The sequence below is a fragment of the Marmota monax genome, unplaced genomic scaffold (genome assembly GCF_021218885.2).
Source record: "Marmota monax isolate L192 unplaced genomic scaffold, Marmota_monax_Labrador192_F-V1.1 WCK01_AAM20220418_F8-fsc00197, whole genome shotgun sequence".
Classification (NCBI taxonomy): Eukaryota; Metazoa; Chordata; class Mammalia; order Rodentia; family Sciuridae; genus Marmota; species Marmota monax.
The window spans coordinates 1,358,199-1,383,489 of NW_026694815.1; the positions used below are offsets into that span (position 1 = coordinate 1,358,199).

Below are 25,291 nucleotides of genomic sequence, written 5' to 3' on the forward strand. Positions count from 1 at the left end.
GTCTTAGAAAAATTAAAACTTAGGCAATGAAAATTATCAAAGGATATTTATTTAAAAATTGGAGTACTAGTTCTTCAGTTAACTGCTTCATGTCTCTTAGACATGTTCTTACATATTCCATTATAATCCCATATAATGTAAACACACACACACACACACATACACACACAGACTTATTTATGGGTATATAGTATGTACATACATAAGTCAAAGGTTTTATATACTTAAATTAAAATTGAAATGGCCATTATTTTTACCCCATATCTATGGTGGCCATGAAAGCCTATGGAATAAAATATTATATTCTTCTGGAATAAAATTTTTCATCCTAGAGTTCAGTGATTGAAACAAACTAACATAAAATAGTTTATGTCTTATTTTCTTATTTTAAGTGTAATTATCCATCCATAGAGATTCCATTAATTCAATTTTCAGTTGAATCTTTTAGGGAGCCACATTAAAAGAGGCTTGATTAATTTCTTTCTCTAGTATCAACCTTTTAGAATATTGCCTTTAGTTCACAGGATTCAGGAGGAAGAATTTATACATATTTAATTTATTTTAAAAATCATTTCTTGAGATTCATTCACATAGACACCCCAAATTTGGCTGTCCCTAAGAAATGTTCAGTTTAAATATATTATTATAAATAGTAAGAAATAATATTCAACTCAGTGTAAAACTTTGATTCCATCAGAAATTAAGCATATGTTTTAAAAGAAGAGTTAACTTAATTACTCAATATATACTAATTTGTCTACATAATTATATATATATTTATATATATATATATTCTATATATTTTGTAGTATATATATATATATATATATATATATATATATATATTCTATATATTTTGTAGTATATATTGTTTGGATTTTTTTATCATACTGTCTAAAAAAGTCTAACATATATTCTCAGGGCAACCTGATATATATTTATACCTTCCTTCACTATAGTCATATCTCTGAATTAGCAATTATTATCTTCTAGGGGATACTGACTAACAATAGGGGGCAGGGAAGAAGTGGAGGTTCAGCAATTGAACAGGGGGGAAGGGAAAAATAGGAATAGAAAAGACAGTAGAAGGAATCAGACATAACTTCCCTATGTTCATATATGAATACATGACCAGTGTAATTTCACATCATGTACAACCACAGAATGGGAAGTTATAATCCATGTATGTATGATATGTCAGAATACACTCTACTGTCATGCATAACTAAAAAGAACAAATAAAAAAAATAAAAGAAGCACTGACACTAAATTCCCTCATTTAAAAAAATTAAATATTTTATGAATCTTAATAGTGCACTGTTCACAAGTAATTCCTATTTCTACTGTTTTTCCATTAAGTGAACAAATATCTATTGAGCACACATACAGTGCCAGTCTCTGCATATTCTTAGAGTTTAAAATATCCTTATCCAAAAAGATCTTCCAACGTGGTGACACAGTAGGAGAGACAGATGGTGAGATAAGCAACAAATAAATGAAGAAGGTAATTTGGGAAAACCTAAGCGCTGTCACCTACAAATGCCTTGGGATCTTCTTTAGAGAAGGAGAGCAGGGACCTCTCTTGATGGCTCATTGATTGTATCACAGTAACACTCAGAATGCAGCTGTTGGATTTATGGTACATTTTCTACAAGTGAACAAATACACTCCCAAATGAAGCTCATGGGATATTTTCATAGAAATCAATGAATTCTTAGACCATTATGGGAAAAGTTGAAGCAGATTCTATACGGTATAGAGAGTTATGTGACTTGTTGGTTTGAAATATAGCCCCTAACCATAAACTCCACTGTTGAGTTTTATTCCAGGAGACTGGATTCTCTGAGCCTTTCTGGTAGCATTCAGCTAATTTTCTTTAAGAATCTGTGCCAGCTTCTAACTCACAAACAATGTGAGTGTAATGACATAGACCTTCAGAGATCAAGTCACTTGCATAAAGTTGGCCTGATAATTACTCACATATATCCTGGATTCTCAGCTCTCCATTCAGACTTCTTTCTGCCATTGTGCTCACTAGCGTTCAAATACCATCTCTGGCATTTATCTGCTGTTCATTGACCTTGAGTGAGTCATTTTAGCCTCCCTGTCCTTCTGTTCAATAGGTTTATTATTTGTCTGTCCATCACAGACAAATGTGATGGCTAGAAGTAATAAATATAAAAACACTTAGAAAAGAGTCTATCATATAATGAACACTTCATGTTAGCCTTCTTCTTCTTCTCCTCCACCACCTCCTCCTCCTCTTTATTCTTTCTCTACTCCCATAACAAAATCGTTATTTTCACCAACATTTTGTGAAGGCTACTAATTTAGTTATATTTAATAATATGTACACAATTATTAGTGGCATTGTTGGATTTATTAACACTATCTTTAACCTCCATAAGAAATCTGCTTTCAATACTCAGCACACAGAGAAACAGCCTGCAGCTGGCAAAGTTCCCTACTCAACATATATTTAGGGATTCTGTCTTTGTTGAAGCCTGAGGGAAAGCCCTTGCTGGAGTGCAACAGGGAAAAAAGGTTGGAGTGGAAGTAGAGAAATACATGAATATAAATATTAATAAAATATGGTTCCCATCTCCCAACATCCACAATCAAGGTAGACTCTATTTTCTACTACAGGAGCTTGATTCCCATGGTGGAAAACTTAGGCTATGCAAGAAAAATACATAGTACTGGTGGATGATGAAAATTTTGTGCCCAGTGGAGACTTAAGTTCTCTCTCAAAGCATCATTTGGAGGGACCCCTTCCTGTGTCTATAGGTCAGGCTACCTTGCTATTTTTCCACTAAGTGTAAATATTCCATTACCTAGCCTACAAATTTTCCTTTGGAAACTAAGGAGGTGTTTCTTCTTTGAGCATTGTTGTCATGAGAGAATAACCATAAATCTGGTTTTCAAAAGGATAAGATCATCAAGAATCCTTGATCATCTCCCTGATAAAATTACTCATATTGTAAGCTCTGAAATTAGCACAATTTCTGTTTCCTCCACAATGTATTGCAGAACCCCAGGTATGGAAAAGGTGCTTAGTATAGAATTTTTTGGGTGAAAGGGAGAGATTACACTTTCTTTGTGCTTCCAAGGAATTAGCACTTTAAAATTAATTTCTATTATATTATTTTGAGTTAAAGAATATTTTATTATAATATCCACTCTAGTGCATGACTAATAAATATGATGTATTTAATGTATTGGTTACTTAAGACCACTCTGATGACCACTTAAATTTCTCAGATATTCATATCACAGTTGTGAGTATAGGTGTTGACTTTGTCTAGCTAAGTTTAGTGCATTTAAATGGATGTATAGGTAGGGGATTTTATGAACTTCCTCAATTCATAGAGCAGAATTTTTGTGACTGTCTACCATGCAGTCTTTAGTTCCTGATCTCAGTGTCAGATTTGAAGCAATTAGATAATCCAGCAGAGTCTAGAGAGAATACAGCAATTAAGTTTGGAAGAATCCATTAGGAGAGATGTTTCATAATTTGAAAAGTTTTGTTGCCATGAATGAAACCAAATGAGAATCTGATAGCCTAAAACAGCTGATTTATCACAGCAATAACTATGTCTAATTCTAATTAATGAGAGCACTGGGCAATACCTATTTGTGGAAATAAGCAGTAACAGCTAAACCAAACTGAGCCCTGGCTAACTGAATCCAAGAAGCTTTGTGATGTTGCCTATGGCATTAATGAAAGTGGAAACTTAAATCCCTCTTTCTGTCTTAAGTATCCACAGAATGAGCTGCAAAAGATGCTGCTCAAGATGAAGTCTGGAGCAGCAAGTTGTGGCACAGACTGGAGGTTTTGGTTGATTTATAAAAGCTTTGACCATTGCAGTTTGTAATAAAGGAGCCGACAGATCCTTGACAACAGTAGCTCTGGCAGCTGCTATGAAGCTGGTAACTTCCCCTGCTTATGACATTAATGTACCATTGTTAAGATCTGCTGAGCACTAGTCAACTAGAAGAATCTTTCTGAATAAAAAGTCTTACTTGATATCACTTTCAAAGGCACATCAACACCAACCCACTGGTACACACACACACACACACAGGATACACACAATAAAACGTGGCAAGAGAGAGTCTTTAACAATATTTTAAAAATATAAACTGTATATATTGATTTTTAAGCATAATGGTAAAGGTCAGTTAAGTGTCAAATTTAAAAAAAAATGTTTTTCTTATGTAACCAGGGTTAATCGATACATTGATCTGTCAAAACACAGAGAAACAGGATGAATTACAAGGTATTTTGATAATTTTGGCAGCACAAATCATTCTAGTTATAATTAGGCCATGCAGTATATTCTCGACTTTCAAACAGCATGTAGGGTGTTTGATTTCTAGCCAAGTGAAGTAGGACAATCATGCTATTGTTATTTTCTTTTTTTCATTTTATTAAGAGCAAAGAAAGTTCATGCGCTCTCTCTCTCTCTCTCTCTCTCTCTCTCTCTCTCTCTCTCTCTCCTTTTCTGTGTTTTCTATTATCTTCTTTCAAAATATTGCTTTCAAGATTACAACATAGAGAGAAATGATTTAAAATAATATTGCTGTAACTAAAATACAGAGAGTGGCCAACAGCAAAGGTAAAATCCATCTTTATTCCAGCCAATATTTGCTTTCACATTTTGTGAGTTTAAGCAGATATAGTCTGGTCAAAAATTACATAAGAAAGACACTCAAGTTTTCCTTGACTCATATTAAGATATTTTTGTATCTTAAAAACAAGATCTTGCAAATTTATGCAATGCAAAGATGATTTTTTAAATTCTTCACATGTGACCTGAAGTTAGCTGTGCAATATATTATTTGCTGTCCATGACAGAGATGACACCCTTCGACTCATGAATAATTCCAGTAGTGACTCTGGCTAAAGCACTTAATTGTTTTAAAAAAATCAAGTCACCTCTTGTCATTCAATCTCAGATATATATATATATATATATATATATATATATATATATATATATATATATACACACACACACACATATATTTATATATGATTATTTTGGGGGGCTTAAACTCAGGGACACTTAACCACTGAGACATATCCCCACCACTATTTTGTATTTTTATTTAGAGACAGGGTCTCACAGAGTTGTTTAGTGCCTCACTTTTGCTGAGGCTGGCTTTTGAATTTATGACCCTTTCTGCCTCAGCCTCCTGAGTTGCTGAGAGCATAGGCATTCACCAACACACCCTGCTGATATATGATTATTTTGACTAGAACATATAATATCTCCTTCAATATGTGCACTTGCAGAAACCACAGTACACAAAATAATTATTCCACCTGCACACGTTCATAGATGTACAACTGAGCCTTATGTTAGATGATTAAGTAGATATAATGACCGTACCTATTGGACCTGGAATGCCAGGCCGACCACTCTCTCCAATCGGACCTCTGTCGCCTTTTTCACCTGGGGGTCCAGGAGGACCTTAAAAAAAACATACAGTTACTAATGATAATTTATAAATAATAAGGAAAATGGATTCATCATTTGTTAGGACAGTTATATGAGGAAATCCAAAGTTATTTGTTTGTTGTACAATATGATAGAATGAATAAGATGGATCTTTCTGAATGGAGAATTACTCTGCTATTGAGAACAGTAATGTTCTCTACTGCTAAAGATGACATAGCCCCAAATTAAATCACCAAAATAGGTATTAAATATTTATGTGGGGCTAACACTTTCCTAGGTCCCAAAAACTTGGAGCAGAGAAAAAGAACCACAATGGTTCAAAAACTGCATTTCACTATGCACATATGAGGCAAATATCATTATATTGAGTCAGATGCTGTGTTTTCAGTTTTAAAAAAAATGTTTTTGTGTTGTAAGCTGGATAGTCAATACATTGATGTGTTATAAAATGTAACATCTAAGTAAGGACTAAAAGACATTTGTGTAGGTACGCTCAGGGAAACGAATTCATTCACAGTATTAAAAAAAAAATCACAATATTGGAACTGACCATAAACTCAGATGTCTGTCAGAGAGCTGGAGATAAGCATGAGTGACAAAGGATGAAAGAGACTTTATTAATGGAGTGAGTGTAATTTGAGGAGAGCTTTGAAGAATGAATAGAATAAGAAGGAAAAGAATTCTGGAGATGTGGGGAAAAGCAATAAGGTGAAAATAAGTAGAGGGATGCTTCTTCAAGTAAAATATTAAATAGAATCCCTAGATCAATATACATATTATAAAGTAAGATGGAGAGACTGCACAGAAAACTTTGGCTTCTTGTCTTCACAGCTCCCCAGGTGACTTCTCAGGGTTGAGTTTGAGCATTGATTCAGTCATTCGTATTTTCTATGTCCAGCAAAATAGATATCTGATGATCACCACTTGAGAATTGTTGTACTGAATATGTGTTTAAAAATTAAAGGTAGTTCTTCCAGCATCCCTCTTCCAACTGAAATGTACAGGACAAGTAATCCTTCTTTCATTGAAAGCACACACTTTATTTTCTTTTCAAATCCAAAGAGAAGAAACAAACTTAGATGTACCATTGAATAATGAAACAGTAATGTTTTAGAAGAGGCATTTTCAGTTGCTACGGATTGGCCAAATGTACAACCTAAGGACAATACACAACTGTATTTAGCATCCCTACTTAGGGTTTGTTACAAATTTTAGTTAGATGGGGAGATACAATACTTACACAATTCCACAGGGATGCCTATAAATAAAGATTGTCTCATAAATAAGTACATTCTACTTCTTTTCTTTTTTTCTTTTGGCATCCTTGTCCCTTATCAATTTACCTGGTCTGTTCCATTTTTGAAGGACCAACTTGGGTTTTAGAAGCTCAGGTTATTATTCCTTTCTTTTCACAGACATCATTGGACAGTAATATTTAATCATGCTTTATTGTGAAAAGCAACTTTACTTAGAGGATATATAAAAGGCTAGGAAAATATGAGGAAAGAAATAATTCACAATTCTATCATTTTAAGAGAATAACCATTAACATTTCTTTTGTGTGTATATGTTTGGATATTTTTGCACATAATCATCATGCAAACTACACACTGCTTGTCATTAAGCAAATAATTAGTGAATTCTAAGATGCAGCTTAATTATTGAAAGGCACGTGTGTGTATGTGTGTGTGTGTGTGTGTTGCACAAGAAAACATCATAATTCTACAACAGTGAGAATCTGCACAGACCTCCTAGTCTATGCCGAAGAATGCGGCTCCAAAGGGGGTTTAACATCCACTACATGAACACAGCTGTAGTCCATTCATCACTACACAGTGTCAAATTAGGGGACAAGCAGGACAGAAAGACTCAATTTGCAGCCAGAATTTTGGTGAGCAAATTGAAGAAATAAACCCACAGTACACGAGGATGGCATTTTGAAAAGGAGTACACAAGCAAAGACTTTCAATTAGTAATTAGGGATCTAAAGCAAGACACAGACATTCCAGAAACAAGTAGAATATATGAGACAAGAAACAAGGCAGCGCAGATCAGATTCAGGATCTTCACCTGAGATGAAGGTTTTAGTTTTGTTTTGTTTGTGCAGTACTGGGAACTAAACCCAGGGTACTCCACCACTGAACACACCCAAGTTCCCTTTTAATTAATTTATTTATTTTGAGATGGACTTTCTCTAAGTTGAAGAGGCTGGCCTCAAAATTGAGATCCCCTTAAAGTCACTGGTATAACAGAATTGCACCATCATGCCTTGCTAAAATTAAGTTTTCACTATCTTTTTCGTTAAAAATAATGAAACTCTTTTATAATTACTATCTTCAAATATTTTACATGCAGCTAAGGTGAACTGTGTAACAGTGCTCATTTTGGAGTATTAGCTTGATCACCACAAATAAATCTGTGTTATTTTATAAAATTTGGAGTTAAAGATCTTCATATGTTTGTAGATACTAATATTGATATCTGGTATCTGATTTCTAAAATAAGAAATTCAGGCAAAGATTTTTCTTAAATAGCTCTAACTTGGTGTTCTACATATTATACTTGCCATTTTTTTCTTTTAATTTGTTATATATGTCAGCAGAATGCATTACAATTCATATTACACATATAGAGCACAATTTTTCATATCTTTAGTTGTACGCAAAGTAAAGTCACAGCATTCATGTCTTTGTATATGTACTCAAGGTAATGATGTCTGTCTCATCCTATCATCTTTTCTACCCCCATACTCATAAACTAAATCATCAATTATGAATTTTGTTTCCATACATTGTTATAACTTTTTCCAATGCCTCCAAGAATATTCGAGGAGGATTTAAATGTCTTTTCAGTATTTGGAGGGATGGAACTAAAAGCCACATTCCACTTTACTCCTAGCTTCTCAGTGGAACTTTTGAGAACATTACCAATGGAATGCTTCCCTGTGACCTTCCAAATCTGCTGTCCTCTCCACCTCTGCTATAGCTCACTTCCTCCTAGCCCTAAATTAATGCTGGAGGGTCCTTTCTGGGTTAAGTGGACTGTGTCTATTTCAGCCTTGTATTTCTTCAGTTCTACCTTTTTTTTTTTTTTTAGAAAACAGGAATCTGTTTTAGAAAGTATCCACTGTAAAGAAATGCAATTTATCCAGCTATGTTTTAGAAAAAAACACTGAAAAATTTTAAGAGACTTGAAGTCTATTGTAGTCACCTTCTTTGTTCTTATTCAGTCTCTTCAAAATTCTGCCCCATAATCACATCAATAACTGCCTCTGTGCCTCAATAGATGGGTATAATACTACCTGTCAGCTCCCTTGATGATATATCAAAGGAAACAGGGTTAATATTAGCCAAAATGTATGATTTGCTCAAGAAGCTATAAAATTCATACTTTTTCCTTCATCTATAACAATTACCTCTTTAAAATATAAATACAAAAATCTTACTATGTATACCCCTATGATTGTTTTTAAAGACAGACCGACTAAGCCACAAGAAATATGTCAATAGGATACTTTGCAATCACAAATATCACAGATAAAAATTACCCAGTTTACTGAAAAATTAAACCCAGGTATATGAATCCTCAGAGGATAATGTAGTGCTAATAACATCTGCCTAAATTTCTAGAGTGATGTTTTATTCATTATGATCAGCAATATTCTACTTTATCCTCAATCTTGCCTCAAGATCTACCAGATCTTCTTTCCCATTGTTGCCTACACCTATCCATCTGTCTCCATTTTTCATATTTACTGATGTAAATATGTCTAATCTGGAATATGTCTTAAAGTCGGCTTAATTACACATATTTACAGAGATCCAAGAGTGGATTGCCTAAGGTCTTAAACCTAACAGGTAAATTTAGAACATGAACACTTCCTAATAACTTATGTAACAACATTCTAAAACTAATGGTCTTCATTTTTGGCATCCATTTTTTCCATTGTTTTTGAGCTGATCTTTTCCTTGTTATAATGGTAAAAGACAATCCATTTTTTTTAAATCCCGGTAATTAATTGAGCAAAACTCCAAATTAAAATGTCATCAATTGCTTTTTTCTCTTCTCTGTCATGAAAATAAATATGTTTTGGGATATATATTCATTTCAGATCTTGAAAAGCAAATATATCTAAATATTTTTCCCCAAATAAGCATCATGTTATTTTGTCACCACTGAGCCATTTCATATTTTATGTCTGTTAACATTCTTCCTGGAATGATAATCCCTTTTGTTTCTTTAAATTGTGATATTCCCACCGACCCCTATTAAAGTCTACTTCACCATTGCAACATTATAATACTGTTTGTATTTTTAGACTCTAATTATTACAATTATCTGAGAAATGTATTTTTAAAAATCTTGGATCTATAGTATAGCTCAATGGTAGAGCACATGTTTAGCATGTACCAAGAACAAAACAAGACAACAGCAAAACCTTGTCTATTTTATCTTTATATTTATTTAGCAATTGTTAATATAAATGGAGGGGAACAAAAGTAATGAATGGACATCTTTCACCAACATATGATAAAGCATTCATTGATGTATATAAATGTTCCTCTTGAGTAACAGTTAATAAATATCTATGTAATATTTATTTTATGATTAGTTACTACATGGGTTATAAAGATTACTCCCTAATTTTAAGAAGCTCTTATCTAAGAAAAGCTAACATTTCCCTAGAAGATAGTTTGAGATAATTTCAAATGTGACTGTCATATTGGAAATTCAATATTTGATGGTATGGTATTAAGCAAGATGTAAATGTCAGATGGGTGTTACTGCTGGAAGAATCAGAGACAGCTTCATACAAGAGGTCACATCTCAAATGTACAGTGAGAGACACTAGATATTTTCAGATTCAAATAGTGAGGAAATATATTATTTCAGATAATGCAAAAGGCATGAGCCAGGATGTAGAATGTACTGGGTGTTAGTCTGAAAGTCAAATTGGTTGAAATATTTGGTGTACAAAAAAGGCAAAGGCAGAAATGAAGCACAAATCGTATTGAAAAGACACACTATAGAATAATTTCAACGCTACTGGAAAATGTTTGCCTAACGAGGAGGTGACAGAATTCTTGCAATGGAAGGTTTCCCTTTAGGAAGGCTGTGCTCTAATAAGGGTGTGGAAAGAACTGCAGTCTGGAAGCTTGAGGCAAGGAATGCTAACAATAGTCTAGCAGAGTTGTCTTAAGAATAGTTTATATGAAAAATAAAGAAGGGACAAGGGGATAGAGAATACAGAACATAAGAACCAATAGTGGTCTTGGAAGATGTAGTAAAAATAACTGAAATGGAATGACACAGCTATTAGAAAGTACAACTTAACAAAAAGAAGGTGCAAACTTCACTTATTCATTCAATATACATAGTTTATAACTGCTCATCCACTTTAATAGAGATGGTTAGGAGTTTTATTTGAAATATATAATGCAAAAAGAGTTAAGAGGACTCACAGATGTATTGTACAGGCCATGAGAGCAAGAGAGAAGGCAAAGATATTCTAATATCTTGAAGAGAGCAGCTACCTGGATAATGACATGAGCACTCTAACAGGTGTTGGGTGTGCAGGGATGGACGAGACAGAACCCAACCAAGAGGCTTAGATTCTAGTGGAGAAGACATGGTAAACACATAAGGAAACATGTATGAAATAATTGTATACAGGGATAATTGCTATGAAAAGTCTAAGCAAATAATAATAGCATAGAGAGTTGGAGGATGGCAATGTGAAAGGGGGAATCAGAGAGGGAAATCGTCAGCATAAAGCTGATTTTAAGTGGAGCCACAATACAGTGGAGAGACACAAGAACAATATTTTGATAGGAAAAGAAGGAGTCTAGCGCTCACTGTGGATGGCAAGCAATTAAACTCACACTTCCTTCTTCTTGACTTTTACATCTTCAGGGAACTGTCATTCTTCCACCTATCCAAGCTACACAAAGGGATGCTGGAGGGAAGATTAGAAAACGAGACAGAAATAATGTGTGGGGGCTATTTTTTAAAATAGTACTATTTGTTTTTTGTAGAACGGGTAAATAGTGGACTAGGAAACAAATTGGGAGATTGATATAGTGCACTCAATTGGAATATGGTTGTTCAAATTATGGTAGTAATACAGTAGTATAGAAATTACTGTAGAGACAGTGATTACTGAGGAGTTTTATTGGAAACATCATATGTAATAAGAGTTAAGCAGATTTATGGGTGGATTATATAATGGAAGAGAACAAGAGAGAGGGCAAAAGTAACTTTCTAGGTTCTTGAATGAGAATCTAGTTGGAAAATGATATAATTGACAAAAAAAAAAAAAAAAAAACCTGGAAAAGCAATGGATTTGAGAAGGTGAAGGGAGGTGGACTGGGCAAGTCAAGGTTTTGGTCTTAAATTTGAAAGTTTTGGATACTTACTTGAAATCCAAAGTACAGGTATCAAACTGTTAGAACACCAATCAGTTCAAAATTTTTTTTATCATCTAATTTAATGTCATAATTAAAGAAACATATAATATGTATTCTATATAAGATACAAAGTGCAGTAATAAAGATAATATCCCTTCAAAGTCACAACCCAATACGTAAGTATCTACTTAAGTATTTTCTCGTTTCATTCATCTAATTCCTTTCCATAGATAAAAATTAACCTGAATTTGGTGTTTCTTGTTTGCTTCCATTTTTAAAATAACCATTTTTGTTATGCATGTATGTGTCTATAAATATACATTATTTACTTTTGCCAAATTATAAGCATTAGCAACAAAAATATTCTCTATTCATTTGGAATTTCTTTTAATTTTTTTCTTGTCAACACTTGGATTATCAGAATTCTTAATTTTCCTAAACTAGCATATGTAAAATGAAATATCATGGAGTGCCTCATTTCTGTTCCTTTAATTACTAATGAGAAGACTAAAATTATAAAACCGAGGTTAACACACATGGGAGACAGAGTAAGAAGATTTGATATAATTTAATTGAAGGGACAGAGAAAAAGACAGAAAACCATGACAGCAATAGTCAAATGGGTTGAAGGTGATAATGTTCTCAACTTAATGACAGACTTTAATCCCCAAATATAGAAAATAAAATGAATGTCAAATGAATAAATTCTCAAGTAATCCCCAAATGTGTGAAATACAACAAATTTCAAAGAAATAAATTCTCAAAAAACACACTAATTAATAAATTTGAAGCTATTAAAGACAAAGAAGGATAAGCAGATTGCTAGCAGTCATTTTAAGAGAAACAAGGAAAGCCCAGAAGCCAAGGGAGCAATTTCTTCAAAATACAATCAGCGTTCTATATCCCTAGGTTTGGCATGTGTGATTTTAACCAACTGACCACCCCCCCCAAATTTTTCATCTGTACTAAATATATAAAGACTTTTTTCTTGACATTATTCCCTAAACAATTCAGTATGACAACGTTTATGTAGAATTTGCATTGTTTTAAGTATTATAAACAATCTAGCAGTGATTTAAACTATATAAGAGATTGAACATAAGTTACGCACAAATCCTAAGCCAGTTTACATATTCAGCTGAGCATCCACCATTTTGCTTGAAAGAACCAATACCTCATAGATACTGAAGAACAACTATAACACAAAAATAACCAAAATAACTGTCAACCTGAGAAATCTGTGTACAGTGAAACAATCTTAAATATCAAGAATAAAATAGAGAAAATGAAAACAAAACCTCTCACCATCAATGGACTTTCATTAAATGAATTTCTAAAAGATATACATTTAGACAGAAGGAAAATGACATCAGAATGGATGGCTGAGATTGAGAATGTGGAACAATTGGTAAACTCATAGACAAATATCAATAAATATTGCCTGTATAAAGTAAGAAAAACAATGACTAAATTTCCAGCAAAAACAAACAACAACAACAAAACCCGAAATAACTACATTAAAAGACAGCAGGAAACCATAAGGAGATCATCAGATGAAACATTTGTTTCCTTGTATAGTAAGATGTTGATTGACTTTAGAGGGTTAGAATAACTTTTGCAGGCAACAATCAAGAAGAAAAAAATACACTACAAAATTTTCACAGAAACTTCATGTCAGTCCCAAAGTAGAGAGGAAAGAAAAAGAAAGGAAACATAAAACACAATTGCGGGGTGGGGGATGGCTGGGGAGTATAAATATAAAATGTTATTCCTGTTTGTTCCAGTTTTTAGAGGGAATGCTTTCATTTTTCTCCATTTTCAATAATGTTGGCTTTAAGTTTAGTGTATATAGCTTTTATAATGTTGATGTATCTTCTAGCTATCCCTAGTTTTTCTAGTGTTTTGAATATGAATGGATGCTAAATTCTGGCATATGTTTCTTCTGCATCTAATGAGATAATCAATCATGAGATTCTTGTCTTTAAGTATATTGATGTGGCGAATTACGCTCTCACCGTACACAAAACTCAAAGTGGATCAAGGACCTAGGCATTAGACCAGAAACTCTGCGCTTACTAAAAGAAAAAGTAAGCCCAACACTACATCTTGTTGGCCTAGGAACCTACTTCCTCAGCAAGAATCCTGAAGCACAAGAAGTATAATCAAGACTCAATAAATGGGATGGTATCAAACTCAAGAACTTCTTCACTGCAAAGGAAACAATCAAGAATGTGAACACACAGTCTACAGAATGGGAGAAAATTCTTACCACCTGCAGCTCAGAGCATTAATCTCCAGGTTATAAAAAGAACTCAAAAAATAACACCAAAAAAAAAAAAGCGCCAAACCAATAATTGGGCAAAGGAACTAAAAGGCATTTAACAGAAGAAAAAATACAAATGGTCAAAAATATATTAAAAATGTTCAACATCATTAGCAATTAGAAAAATGCAAATTAAAACTACACTGAGATTCCATCTCATTGCAGTTAGAATGACAGTTATAAAGAATACAAACAACAATATGTGTTAGCAAGGATGTGGGGAGAAAGGTACTCATACTTTGCAGGTGGGACTACAAATAGGTGCAACCATTATGGAAAGCAGTATGGATACTATCCATTTTAAAAGACTTAGAATGGAACCACCAATTGACCCAGCTAACCTACTCCTCAGCTTATACCCAAAGGACTTAAAATCAGCATACAAGAGTGACACATCCATATCTCTGTTTATAGCAGCTCAATGCACAATAGTCAAGCTATGAGATAATTATGAGATGATCATGTAATGGATGCACGTATAAAGAAAACATGGTATATATACACAACAGAGTATTACTCAGCCATAAAGAAGAATCAAATTATGGCATTTAGTGGTAAAAGGATGGAACTAGAGAATATCATGCTAAGTAAAATAAGCCAATCCGAAAAAAAAAAAAAAAAAAAAACAGAGGCTGAATGTTCTTTCTGATATGTGAATGCTATCTCCAACAAGGGAGGGTGGGAAGAGGAAGAATAGAAGTCCACTGGATTAGACACAGGGAAAAAAAAAAGAGAAGGAATGGGGGAGGGCAATAGGAAGGACAGTAGAATTAATAGAACATAACTTTCTTAACCTTATATTTGAATATATTACCAGGGCAACTCAGCATCATGTACAACCACGAGAATAGTATCCTAATTAGAATAAGTTATACTCTATGTATGTCTAATATATCAAAATACATTCTACTGTCAAGTATAACTAAAAAGAACAAATAAAATAAGATGATAAACATAAATAAAGTGAAAAGAAATTATCACATTGTATTAAACAAGCAAACCAAAAAAGATTAAGAAAAAAAATAAAAGATAAATGTGCTTTACAAATGACAAAGCTAGAGCAAAGGATATCAAAAGTTGAAGCAAAATATGGACTAATATTTATGCTGTAAAAATACCTAAAAGCTAGTGTAAAATTAAAGTGACTTATATTATTCTAAAATCAGTATGATCCAATTCTCCTTGCTTTACTAATGAGAACTAAAGCAGAAATTGACAAATTATCACTATTTTGGAGAGTTCAAACAAAGTTCTTAATTAATTATATAGTAAGGTAAGAGGTAAGAAAAGTATGGAAATATTGACAGACAGGATTAACAAGTTTGGGTTATGAACATGTAAGAACTTTGTAGTGACAGAAAAGCTTACACTGTTCTTCAGTATAAATGGGGTAATTTCAACAGTGAAAGGCTTATTGGATCTTAGGAGGTATTTCATTTATTTATCCCTTTATCAAGGATACCAAGCTACTGATGCTTCTGATTATCTTACTATGTCTTGATCTAATCTTAAGATTCTTTCTGCTGTGCAGAAATGTAGGAAATGTATGTATGTTTGAAAACTATTTTAAACCATTGCATTTTAAATATCAAATCTCTATGTATGTCAGTGCATTTTAAGGTGTCATTTGGAGGACTCACAAGACATTTTACCTTGAATTAAAGTGATATTTCTCAATGTCTGAGAATGTTCCCAGTCTTTCAGTCTGAGATCATTAGTGATGTTATTCAATACTTTCACTTCTCTTTTTATTTCCTGTTGCACATAAACTTGTTCTTCTTTTAGAGACTTAATTTCTGCTGATGTGTTGTGTACCCGTTCTTCTAATTTATTGATTTCCTGTAAAACATAGTGAGCATTCACAACTTTTGTTACACACAAAATTATCAAATATGTAAGTTCAAGAAATTTTGGAATTTCTGGTTTTTATAGCACATATTATAGGAATCTTATGAAATAAGAACATGAAAATTAGAGAGACTGTATTTAAAATAATGATTCTTTGGTTACAAACATTTCTTCTTTTGACTATATGGACAAATTTTTATATGCCCAGTCAAAAATAACAACAAAAAAATCATTTGAATATATATCTAAATTATGCTTCTATTTCCAAATATGTACATATCAAAATGTGAAAGATAGTTTATCTGAAGTCAAATTTCTTTTGAGTGTATTTAGAATGGCAACTTATTCCTATTTTATGACTTTGCTAGATTTATGTATGAAATTGTTTTGTAGCAATAACCAAAGTTTAATGTTGTAATTGTCAGTGGTAATGAACATTGAGGATAGATTTTTTATGTTCAATTAGTAGCATTTTACTTTACACTATTTATACTTCTGTTATTGAGACTTCATTATTATTTTACAATATCAAATACATACATATTTTGTGCATATTTATGTACATGTATGTGTATACATGTAGAGAATGTGTAAAAACGAGAGAAGAGAATACTGTCCTCTGGAATATGTTTTTAATCTTTGTGCAATGATATACTAAGAAAATTTACCTATTAGAGTCTTTAAAATTGACACTTCCAATAAAAGTGGAACCATATTGGGTGTATTTTTCAAAATTTAATTAAGATTCTTATTGATTAGAGCTGTTCCCCTTTTTACAACATTAAACAATGCTGCAATGAACACCATTTTATATACATTTACATTTTCATACAAGTTCTATAGAACAGCTTCCTGGAAGTAGATTTGACCAAAGGGATTAAACATTAAAATTTTTATTCAATACTGCAAAACTGCTCTCTAAATATATGTTACCATATTAATTCTCTTCCTAACTTTTTTTGTATCAGTACTCGCTTTTTGCATCCAAATACTAGGTACCATCAACATATTTAAATTTGGAGAGTAAGAGCAGATACATAATAAATCACTGTGACTTAATTTGCTTTTCAAACTATAATGAAATTATAGTATCCAATTATCAAGTTCCTGACCCTTAATGCTTTTCTTTATTACTTTTCTTTTCAGATTCTTTGCTGAATTTTCTCTTCAGGCATTAGGCTCTATTTTTGTTGCACCAAGTCTTCTAATGTGTTATGGTAGTATTTTCTTTCTTTCTCTTCTGCACTTATCCCATCCTGTCTTCACGGTATGCTTTATGATTTTACAAGTATTTCCATGTTCAACTGTTGATAGATTATTATTTTCCCTCTGCACACAGAAACAAGCCAGTAGCATATTATTTCTTTCTCCATGCATTAAAATAAATTTATACCTCTCTGGACTGGACTGGACAAATGGAGATGAGAGGATCAAGATGGCAAAGATCAAGAAACAAAGGTTTACCCAGATTTCCCTCTCCCATGGCACTCTTCTTAAGGAGAAGGTCCTGTCTGTTCAATCAATGTCTCCCTCCACCAGGAACCTTGCTGTACATTAGAATAGCTCTACCCTCCAGGTCCTCCTTCCCTGGTCATTTAGCATTTTTCATACAAAATGGTATATATAATAAAGATGGAATGGTGAAATGTCTGTTATAGCAACATGATAAAATAAGGTCAACTGTATTAAGTGGCTAAAAATTGATGGAAATATGTCAGGTAATTTCAGAAGTCCACAGAGCAGAGGTCAGAGAACTAGCAATTTGACTTCCTAGATACCTAGAATCAATTGTTTTTCATACTAAAGCTGAAGCTACCTATTTATTCATATTTATTCACTTTTTTAAAAAATCTGCACATGTTGCTCACATTTGACAAGTTTCATTTGGAATTATTTGCATTCAAAAGATGGAAAATGCATTTGATTTTTAAAAAATACTCATGGAATTCTTTATAATTTTACAAGTATTTCTTGAGGATATCCATGCATACTCTCCACACTCTATCAACAGTGGCCCTGATAAAAATGGATATGTAATTTTTTCATCTTAAAGTCATCTCCATGAAAAATGGAGATGACAAATTCCACACCCTCTTTCATATGGTACCAGTGCTCTTTTTTTTTTTTTCCTTTCAAATCAATATTTGGTCATCCTTGATAGTAAGAGGGTATTACCAATAAGCATTTTCAACAAACAGCATTTGCTGATTTGGCCATTCATTTAATCGCCTATTCCCTCTTTGGGCTACAGATTCAAAGATCAGGACTGGGGTTGTTGCTCAGTGGTAGCATGCTTACTTACTATGGTGAGGCACTGGATTCCCTCCCCAGCACCACAGGAAAAAAGATCAAGATTCAAAGATCAATAAAATTATTCAAGCAATGGGGATCAAAGCATCAAGGTTGTTTTCCAAGCACACATGCATGCACATGCAAGCACTTTCAATGGCACCAACTTACCAACTTTGTGTCTAAATTGCTGCAAGTGACTACTACCTTTAACAATGTATGTAGCTTGAGGATTTTGCAGTTATTTATTTGCACCCACTTTTGGAAGGCTGAAACTCCCTGCAAAATATAAAAGCAATCTATCCAAACTAAGAAAAGCTTGTTGATCATGAGGCTTTGATTCTAATGATTATCACTTCAAATATGTCCAGAATGTCTACTTCTTTCAAAAAGTTTTCAATTTGGTTAGAATACCTCACTAACAGTGGGTTCAAATACAGTCTATCATCTCTGTTGGACTTAGCACATTGCCAAATTCAGTGTCTTTGTTCTTTCATCTTGTCTAGCTTCTCTCTCCTCTCACCTCACCCCCGTGAGCCTCTAATCCTGTTTCTACATAAAATAATAGTTCTTTTCTTTTCTCTCCAACTTTAAGTCGACTCCTGTAACTGACATTTCATCTTCTTGTCTGTCTCCTGTGTCCCTCAACTCTCTGGAAGGTTTCTTCTTTGTGTCTCCCACTACCCGCTCCCCTTAGCTTGAATCTTTGATATCCCAGTCTGTCTTGATGTGCTCAGATCCTTATTAATGGCTGAGAAAAAACACTAGCAGGGTTGAGAAGGAAAGACATGAAAGAGGAGCAGGACATCAAGGTTGGTATTGAAATGAGGCTTGCCAACAGAGTTCCCATATTTAAACACTCATGCCGTTGTCTTGTGACATTCTTAAGGAGAGGAAAATTAAAAAAAAAAAAAAAAAGTTTAGAGTGATTGAATCTTACAAATTATATATGTGCAGAACATTATTTCTTAACTTGTTTATTCTCAGTCAGTAGTTTAGTTGGTGTTCATCCAAAGTGGTAACTTTGCTAGACAGGTGATGTCCATTTTCTAAAATCAGTAGTTGTAATATGTTTATACAGAAAATAATTGCATTAATCAAGAATGGATCTATTCAAATAAAATCCACTCCAATGATGCTGGCATTTCTTAACTAATGATAGAAATACAGGCTTCGTATAACAAGCATAAGCCTTAGGTATTTTATAACATGAAGATTATTTTTTTTCAAGTGAGTAGTGAAGTTTAGGTCAAACATTTATTGTTCATGAAAAGAAACAAATGATATTACTAGATAAAAATAAAATTTTATAATTGATGACTTGTTTCTTAATTTTTTTTTTCATAAGTACAGAGTAATCTAGATCTTTGACAGAATTAACCACGGAATGGTCTAGGGCAAAGGACAGAAAAATTATAGTCCTTGGGCCAAATCCAACCAACAGATTATTTTTGTAAATAAATATTGATCGTTTCACAGCTTTTGCTCATTTCTCTACATGTTGCTAATGGCTGCTTTCTTGTGACAATGGCAGTATCAGATTGTTGAGACAAAAACTGTGTGGTCCTTACAAGGTAAAATATTGCCACCTGACCTTTGACAGAGAAATTTTGATGATAACTGGTCTCACTATGTCTTGTTCTCTTATTATAGGGGACTCTCTGATCATTCTCCAGCCCCATTATGCTAGTGTTTTTCTTGTTGCTGTTTCCCAATGATCAGTGAATATCATAACCTAGAAGTAGAAAACTTAGCATGTTTAATCCAACAATAAAAATGATAAGCATACATTACTATTCTATTATGAGCTTATGAAGATAACATTATATAAATTATTCAAAATTTCGTTTTTTTTATATAATTATTTGTATACATAAGAACATGAGTGTGCCTCTTGGGAGTGGCAAAATAAATTATTTTAAAATTTGATTTTTTAAAAAATATCCAGGTAAATAAGGTTTCCATTCTTGAATGATAAAATATTAGATCTATATAAAATTTACAAATACAGGGTGCCTACCTCTTCAGGTCTGCTAAAATAATCTAAAAATTACAATTGCTTTAGACAATCTAACAAGACACTGCAATAGTATTTATAAAACGAAAATACCTTTAAAGAGACTACATCTAATGGAAGATAATTATCCCTTTTGCTGAAAGTATGGAGAAGGCACTAGATAAATCCACTTGGAAACTTTAGAAAAGATTGCCAGAGGAGCCAAGGTAAATACGATGATGTAGAAACAGAGTTTGCAACTCTCCTTGTCCTGGACTGCCCGAAGAAACAGGATCTGGATAGATTTAATTCCAGAAAATGGCCTTCAAATACAATAATTCTTACCTCTTGTTGTTTCAAAGTAGTCTCTTGAATTTTGCCATTCAATGTTTCTATATTGAGCTGTAAATCAAGTAAGGTGCTATTCAGATTTATTAAAGACTTGGAGATTTCACCTACTGCATTCTCATATTCCCGGACTGAGGAAACCAAGTTATTTAGCTGGAGAAGATTATCATTAAATCTTTGATCCGTTGTCACACTGAAATTTTGGAAGTGTTCTGAATTTATGAGATTGGCTTCTGAATCTGAAATAGATTGGATTCTCTTCTCCATGTTGACCATGCTTTCCATTACAAATTCTTGAAATTTCATTTTAGCTTCAGTGCCATTTCTTTGTCCCAGACTTTGAGATATATCATTTGCATTAATTGGATCAACTGTGCAATTCTTCATTTCCCACTTCAGGAGATGAGCTGCATGTTTAAGTAAAAAATAATGAAGTCAAGACCTGTGTTCTTAAAAGTATACATTATGTTACTCCATTTAATTCCTTTCCTTTATTTTAATTACATGTGGGATAATAGCCTAAACCCTGTATTTATTTTAAATATGCTACATGTGAATAATAGTATACTACTGAGTAGCACACAGCCTCCCTTTCCCACTTTACATAAGAATTTATTCCAGGATTATGTCATTATTTCTGAATTTCTGCTTATATGAATCTTCCTGGCCATTAACTTCAGCTTTTCCAGTAAGAGAACATTCTAAAAAATATAAAATCTGTTATATTATACTCCACAGACTATTGTTAGGATATAATGAGATAATGCTCAATATATTTTCTGAGGTAAGCAGGTTGGACAAGTTAGCTATGATATTGACCAAAATAATATGTAGTTAAAGGTGAAGCACAAGTAGGAGCATCATCCTTTTTGTGGATTAATTGTTCATCTTCTTCATCCTATAGCTTAAGCTGAATTAAGAGAATTGTCATTTTAGTTTTCACAGGTTCAACTCCCAGTTGGTGGAGCAGGAAACTGGGAAAACGACTTTCTTACATTTAAAAAATATATTGTTTTCATCAAACTCTTCTTTTCCTGTTATAAAGTATATATTCACAGCAGAAATTTTGAAAATATGGATAATAAGAAAAAATAATTTATCCTCATCTTACTATTCTAAGTTAAACTCCGAATATCTTGATGTATAGATGTCAAATCTTGTTCTCTGTTTCTACTATCATATTACTATTTGAAATAAAAATATTTTATATAAATCTGGAAGCTACTTTAAATTTAATGCAATATCATAAACATTTCTTAGTATTATTTAATATTGTTTTACGAAAATAATTTCTTAACTACATTGTATTCTATGAATGGGTATCTCAGATTTATTTAATAGCCCACCTACATTTAGTTTGCTTCTGTTTCCAGTAATGTATCTGGCATTTTGATGAACAATCTTGTGATAAATTATTTACTGAAGAAAAAAATTGCTATTAAATGACATTTGGGGAACATACTGAATTGCTGATACATATTTCCAAATGGGCATATGTTCTCTAAACAAGATAATTATCATTCCAAAATGTTCTAAAGCAATATGCTCTTTTGTTTAAAAGGAAAGAAGAAAAATAAGTCACAAGCATTAACTTTGCAGATAAAAATAATACACAATTATACACAATGAAAAAATGTTAAATGTCATTTTAAAACTAAATTGCAATGGTTCTTTGTATCTTATGTATATTTATATCTCCATATATGTATACTTATATCTCCATAAATGTAGACTTTTCATGTACACAAATATTAGTCCCATTCTTGTTAGTTTGGATGCATCAGATTGTCCATATATGACATTAGGGAGCAATAAAAAGAGTATCTTGCTTAGATTTCCTCAAAGATACAAAAGAGATACTTACCTTAGTTGTGGTGGTAAATCTGGTGAAATAAAGCATGTAAATCCCATAGCAGCAAATGGGCCCATATTTCAAATCTATTCAATTACAAAATGCCTTCTGCATGAAAGATATTGTCATAGAGTTCATTGTAGCCACTACCTTTAGTTAAAACTTTGTGTAATGATTGTTGCTATTATTATATTGAGAAATGCTATATTATATATATAATATAATATATAGTATATTATATTATATATTATTATATTGAGAAATGCTATATTTAATATGCAATGCAATTTTAATTTTTAGAAATGTGTTATATTTTTCCTGGTTACAGTCCTTCACTATCAACTTACTTGAATTAATACACTTCAGGTAAAATTTTTAATATGATCTACAATAGAGGCTGTATTAAATGTATGTTACTCTGTATTTCTTTATTTATCAATAAAATGGACATAAAATGTATTTCTTTGCCACATCTCATTACATTTATTAAATTCAATATGGAAAAAATTTTGGATCGCCTCTTAAAATTTTCTTTTTGTTTCTTTTTATGATAATTATTGCTTCTTGGGTAGCAGTTAAGATTAGATTATGAAGTAGAACTTCCATCATTAGCAACTCTGATTCTGCCCTTTATAAAGTGTGACACTGGACAAGCATTGAACAAGTTATTTAATTTGTCAGTGCTTCTATTTTGCTATCTGTTTAAATGGAATATTATCTAGTGTTATCTCAGTGTTTACATAAATAAAATATACAATGTTTAGACCACTTTGTGGCATGTAATAGGCATTGGATAAGTTTCAGGGTATTTGTCATTATAATTTTTAACTCAATATATGTGACCCAATTATCTATATGCTTCATACTGATTAACTTTAGAAAATTAATTTTGTATAATATAAAAATTTTTCTGGGATTGGATATTCCCATGAATATAGTAGTCACTGTGCTTTATTTTACTAGGTGAATTACTCTAATTGCTCACCACATCATTTTGCTTTCATGAAAAAAAATTTTGTTTCATGCAGTTAACGTTAGTCTTTTTCACTGTACGGAAAGAGAAGAACTAATTTTAGAAAAGGCCAACAATTTGGCAACAAATTGAAAAAGAGTTGACAATAAAGGCTTATCTTTTGCTTATAGATTTAAAAACACAACATTGATTAATTCCTTAACCTGAATGAAACTAACTTAAACTTTCCTTTCTTTAAAAATGTTTAATGCTATCATATAGTGAGGTAAAGAAGGTCAGAGTTCATTCCTTTTCAGAAGTTCATTTCTTTCATTTTTATTGGAGTGCTGGCATTTTGTGAGTTTCCTATTTCATATATGAAAGGAGACAAACTTTTATGGCCTATGCAAAGATCTAGGGAGAGGGTTATATTTGATTCTACAGATCATGTTTACTCTTTCATGTTGGTAATATCTTTTCCTATCCAAAATTTATATTGTGTTGAATAAGAATTTTTAGTATTTCAGGAGCAATTTATACACATCAATTCTAGGTTGTATTTTATTGTTATGCGAAAGCATTATGTGTTATGCTCTCACAATGTTTCAGCAGCTTCTTTAAGGACAGGAAGCATATGGAATAAACTGTATAACTAAGAACACATTTAGTTTTCACGTGCAATTATTTTTTTGGGCTCATTAATTCATATTTTCCAAAAGGAGTACCTTTTATTATCTTAGGCATATGTTTTGTCTATATTAATATATTTTTTGTCACATGGAGATATGTACTATATTTTAGTTCATTTTTAAAATATTCTGATCTACAACTTTAAGTTATAAATGGATTATCAATATTTTATTATGAATAAATGACAGATACAGTGAGTTCTATTCCAAATTCTCATGGATTTGGTACTGATGCAAACCAATAATATTGGAATATATTAGCTTCTTGTCAATCTTAATGTGTGCCTATTGTGATTTTAGGAAACAAACTACTTCAGATCAATTGTTATCAACTCTCGAACAAATATGTTGACACTTACAGTACTTTCTAATAGTCCAGGTATTTGGGCCTTGATTAGAATCCCTGAAATCTTTTTAGACTTCTGCCTGCCTTCTGCATGGAACTGTCAGAAGCTTCAGTTCCTGAGGTTGGCTCCGTAGGTTGTGATTTATATAAAAAATAAAATGTATCCAATTTCTGGTGTAGTTAATAATCCCAAACAATGATGCATCTTTCAGTTATGCATTTTACATTAGAGATAAGCAGATGCACAAATAGCATACAGATAACTATGTCTCATCAGGAAGTTGATTTTTTTACTGCTAGATATATCAGATCCTTTTATTTAGATGACTGTAGTGCATTTGCTTGTTGGTTTGGATGTTATGGTTCAATTTCTGTTTTCATTTGTATTTTAATGGCTAAAATATTAGATAATTTTTTTCCTGAGGAAACCATTTTCTTGGCTAAAATTATCACAACTCATTGTGTTGCTGTTGTTATTTTACTTTTACTGACCATTCAAGTTTGTTATAAAAACCTAGAGAAACAGCAGACCATAAAGGTTAGAATTCAGAAGTCATAGATGGGAACTCCAGCTCCATTACTGAGGAATCTCAGTTTTCTTGTACAGATAATGAGGACACTATAGCATCTGCTTAAAGTATAAGGGTGTAGTAAGAAAATTTGGGGAAAGTTTTTAGCCTAGTAACTAAACACAGTAAATGTTTAAAAAAGAAAAATGACAGGGGCTATTACAATTGTTGTTGTTTCTGTATTATATTTTTGGTATGGAATTTTGG

General features: G+C 32.4%; 1 protein-coding gene across 5 annotated transcripts in view; it reads right to left on the reverse strand.

Moving 5' to 3' along the window:
- Positions 1-25,291, reverse strand: part of Msr1 (macrophage scavenger receptor 1) — a 77,749-nt gene that overhangs the window by 36,387 nt on the left and 16,071 nt on the right. For all 5 annotated transcript variants that reach the window (XM_046425962.2, XM_058573128.1, XM_058573130.1 and 2 more), the window contains exons 5-7: positions 20,674-21,083; positions 15,848-16,034; positions 5,397-5,477 (exon numbers count right to left, since the gene is read on the reverse strand). In XM_046425962.2, the coding sequence (XP_046281918.1) occupies positions 5,397-5,477; positions 15,848-16,034; positions 20,674-21,083 (678 nt within the window). The remainder of the gene's footprint in view (positions 1-5,396; positions 5,478-15,847; positions 16,035-20,673; positions 21,084-25,291) is intronic.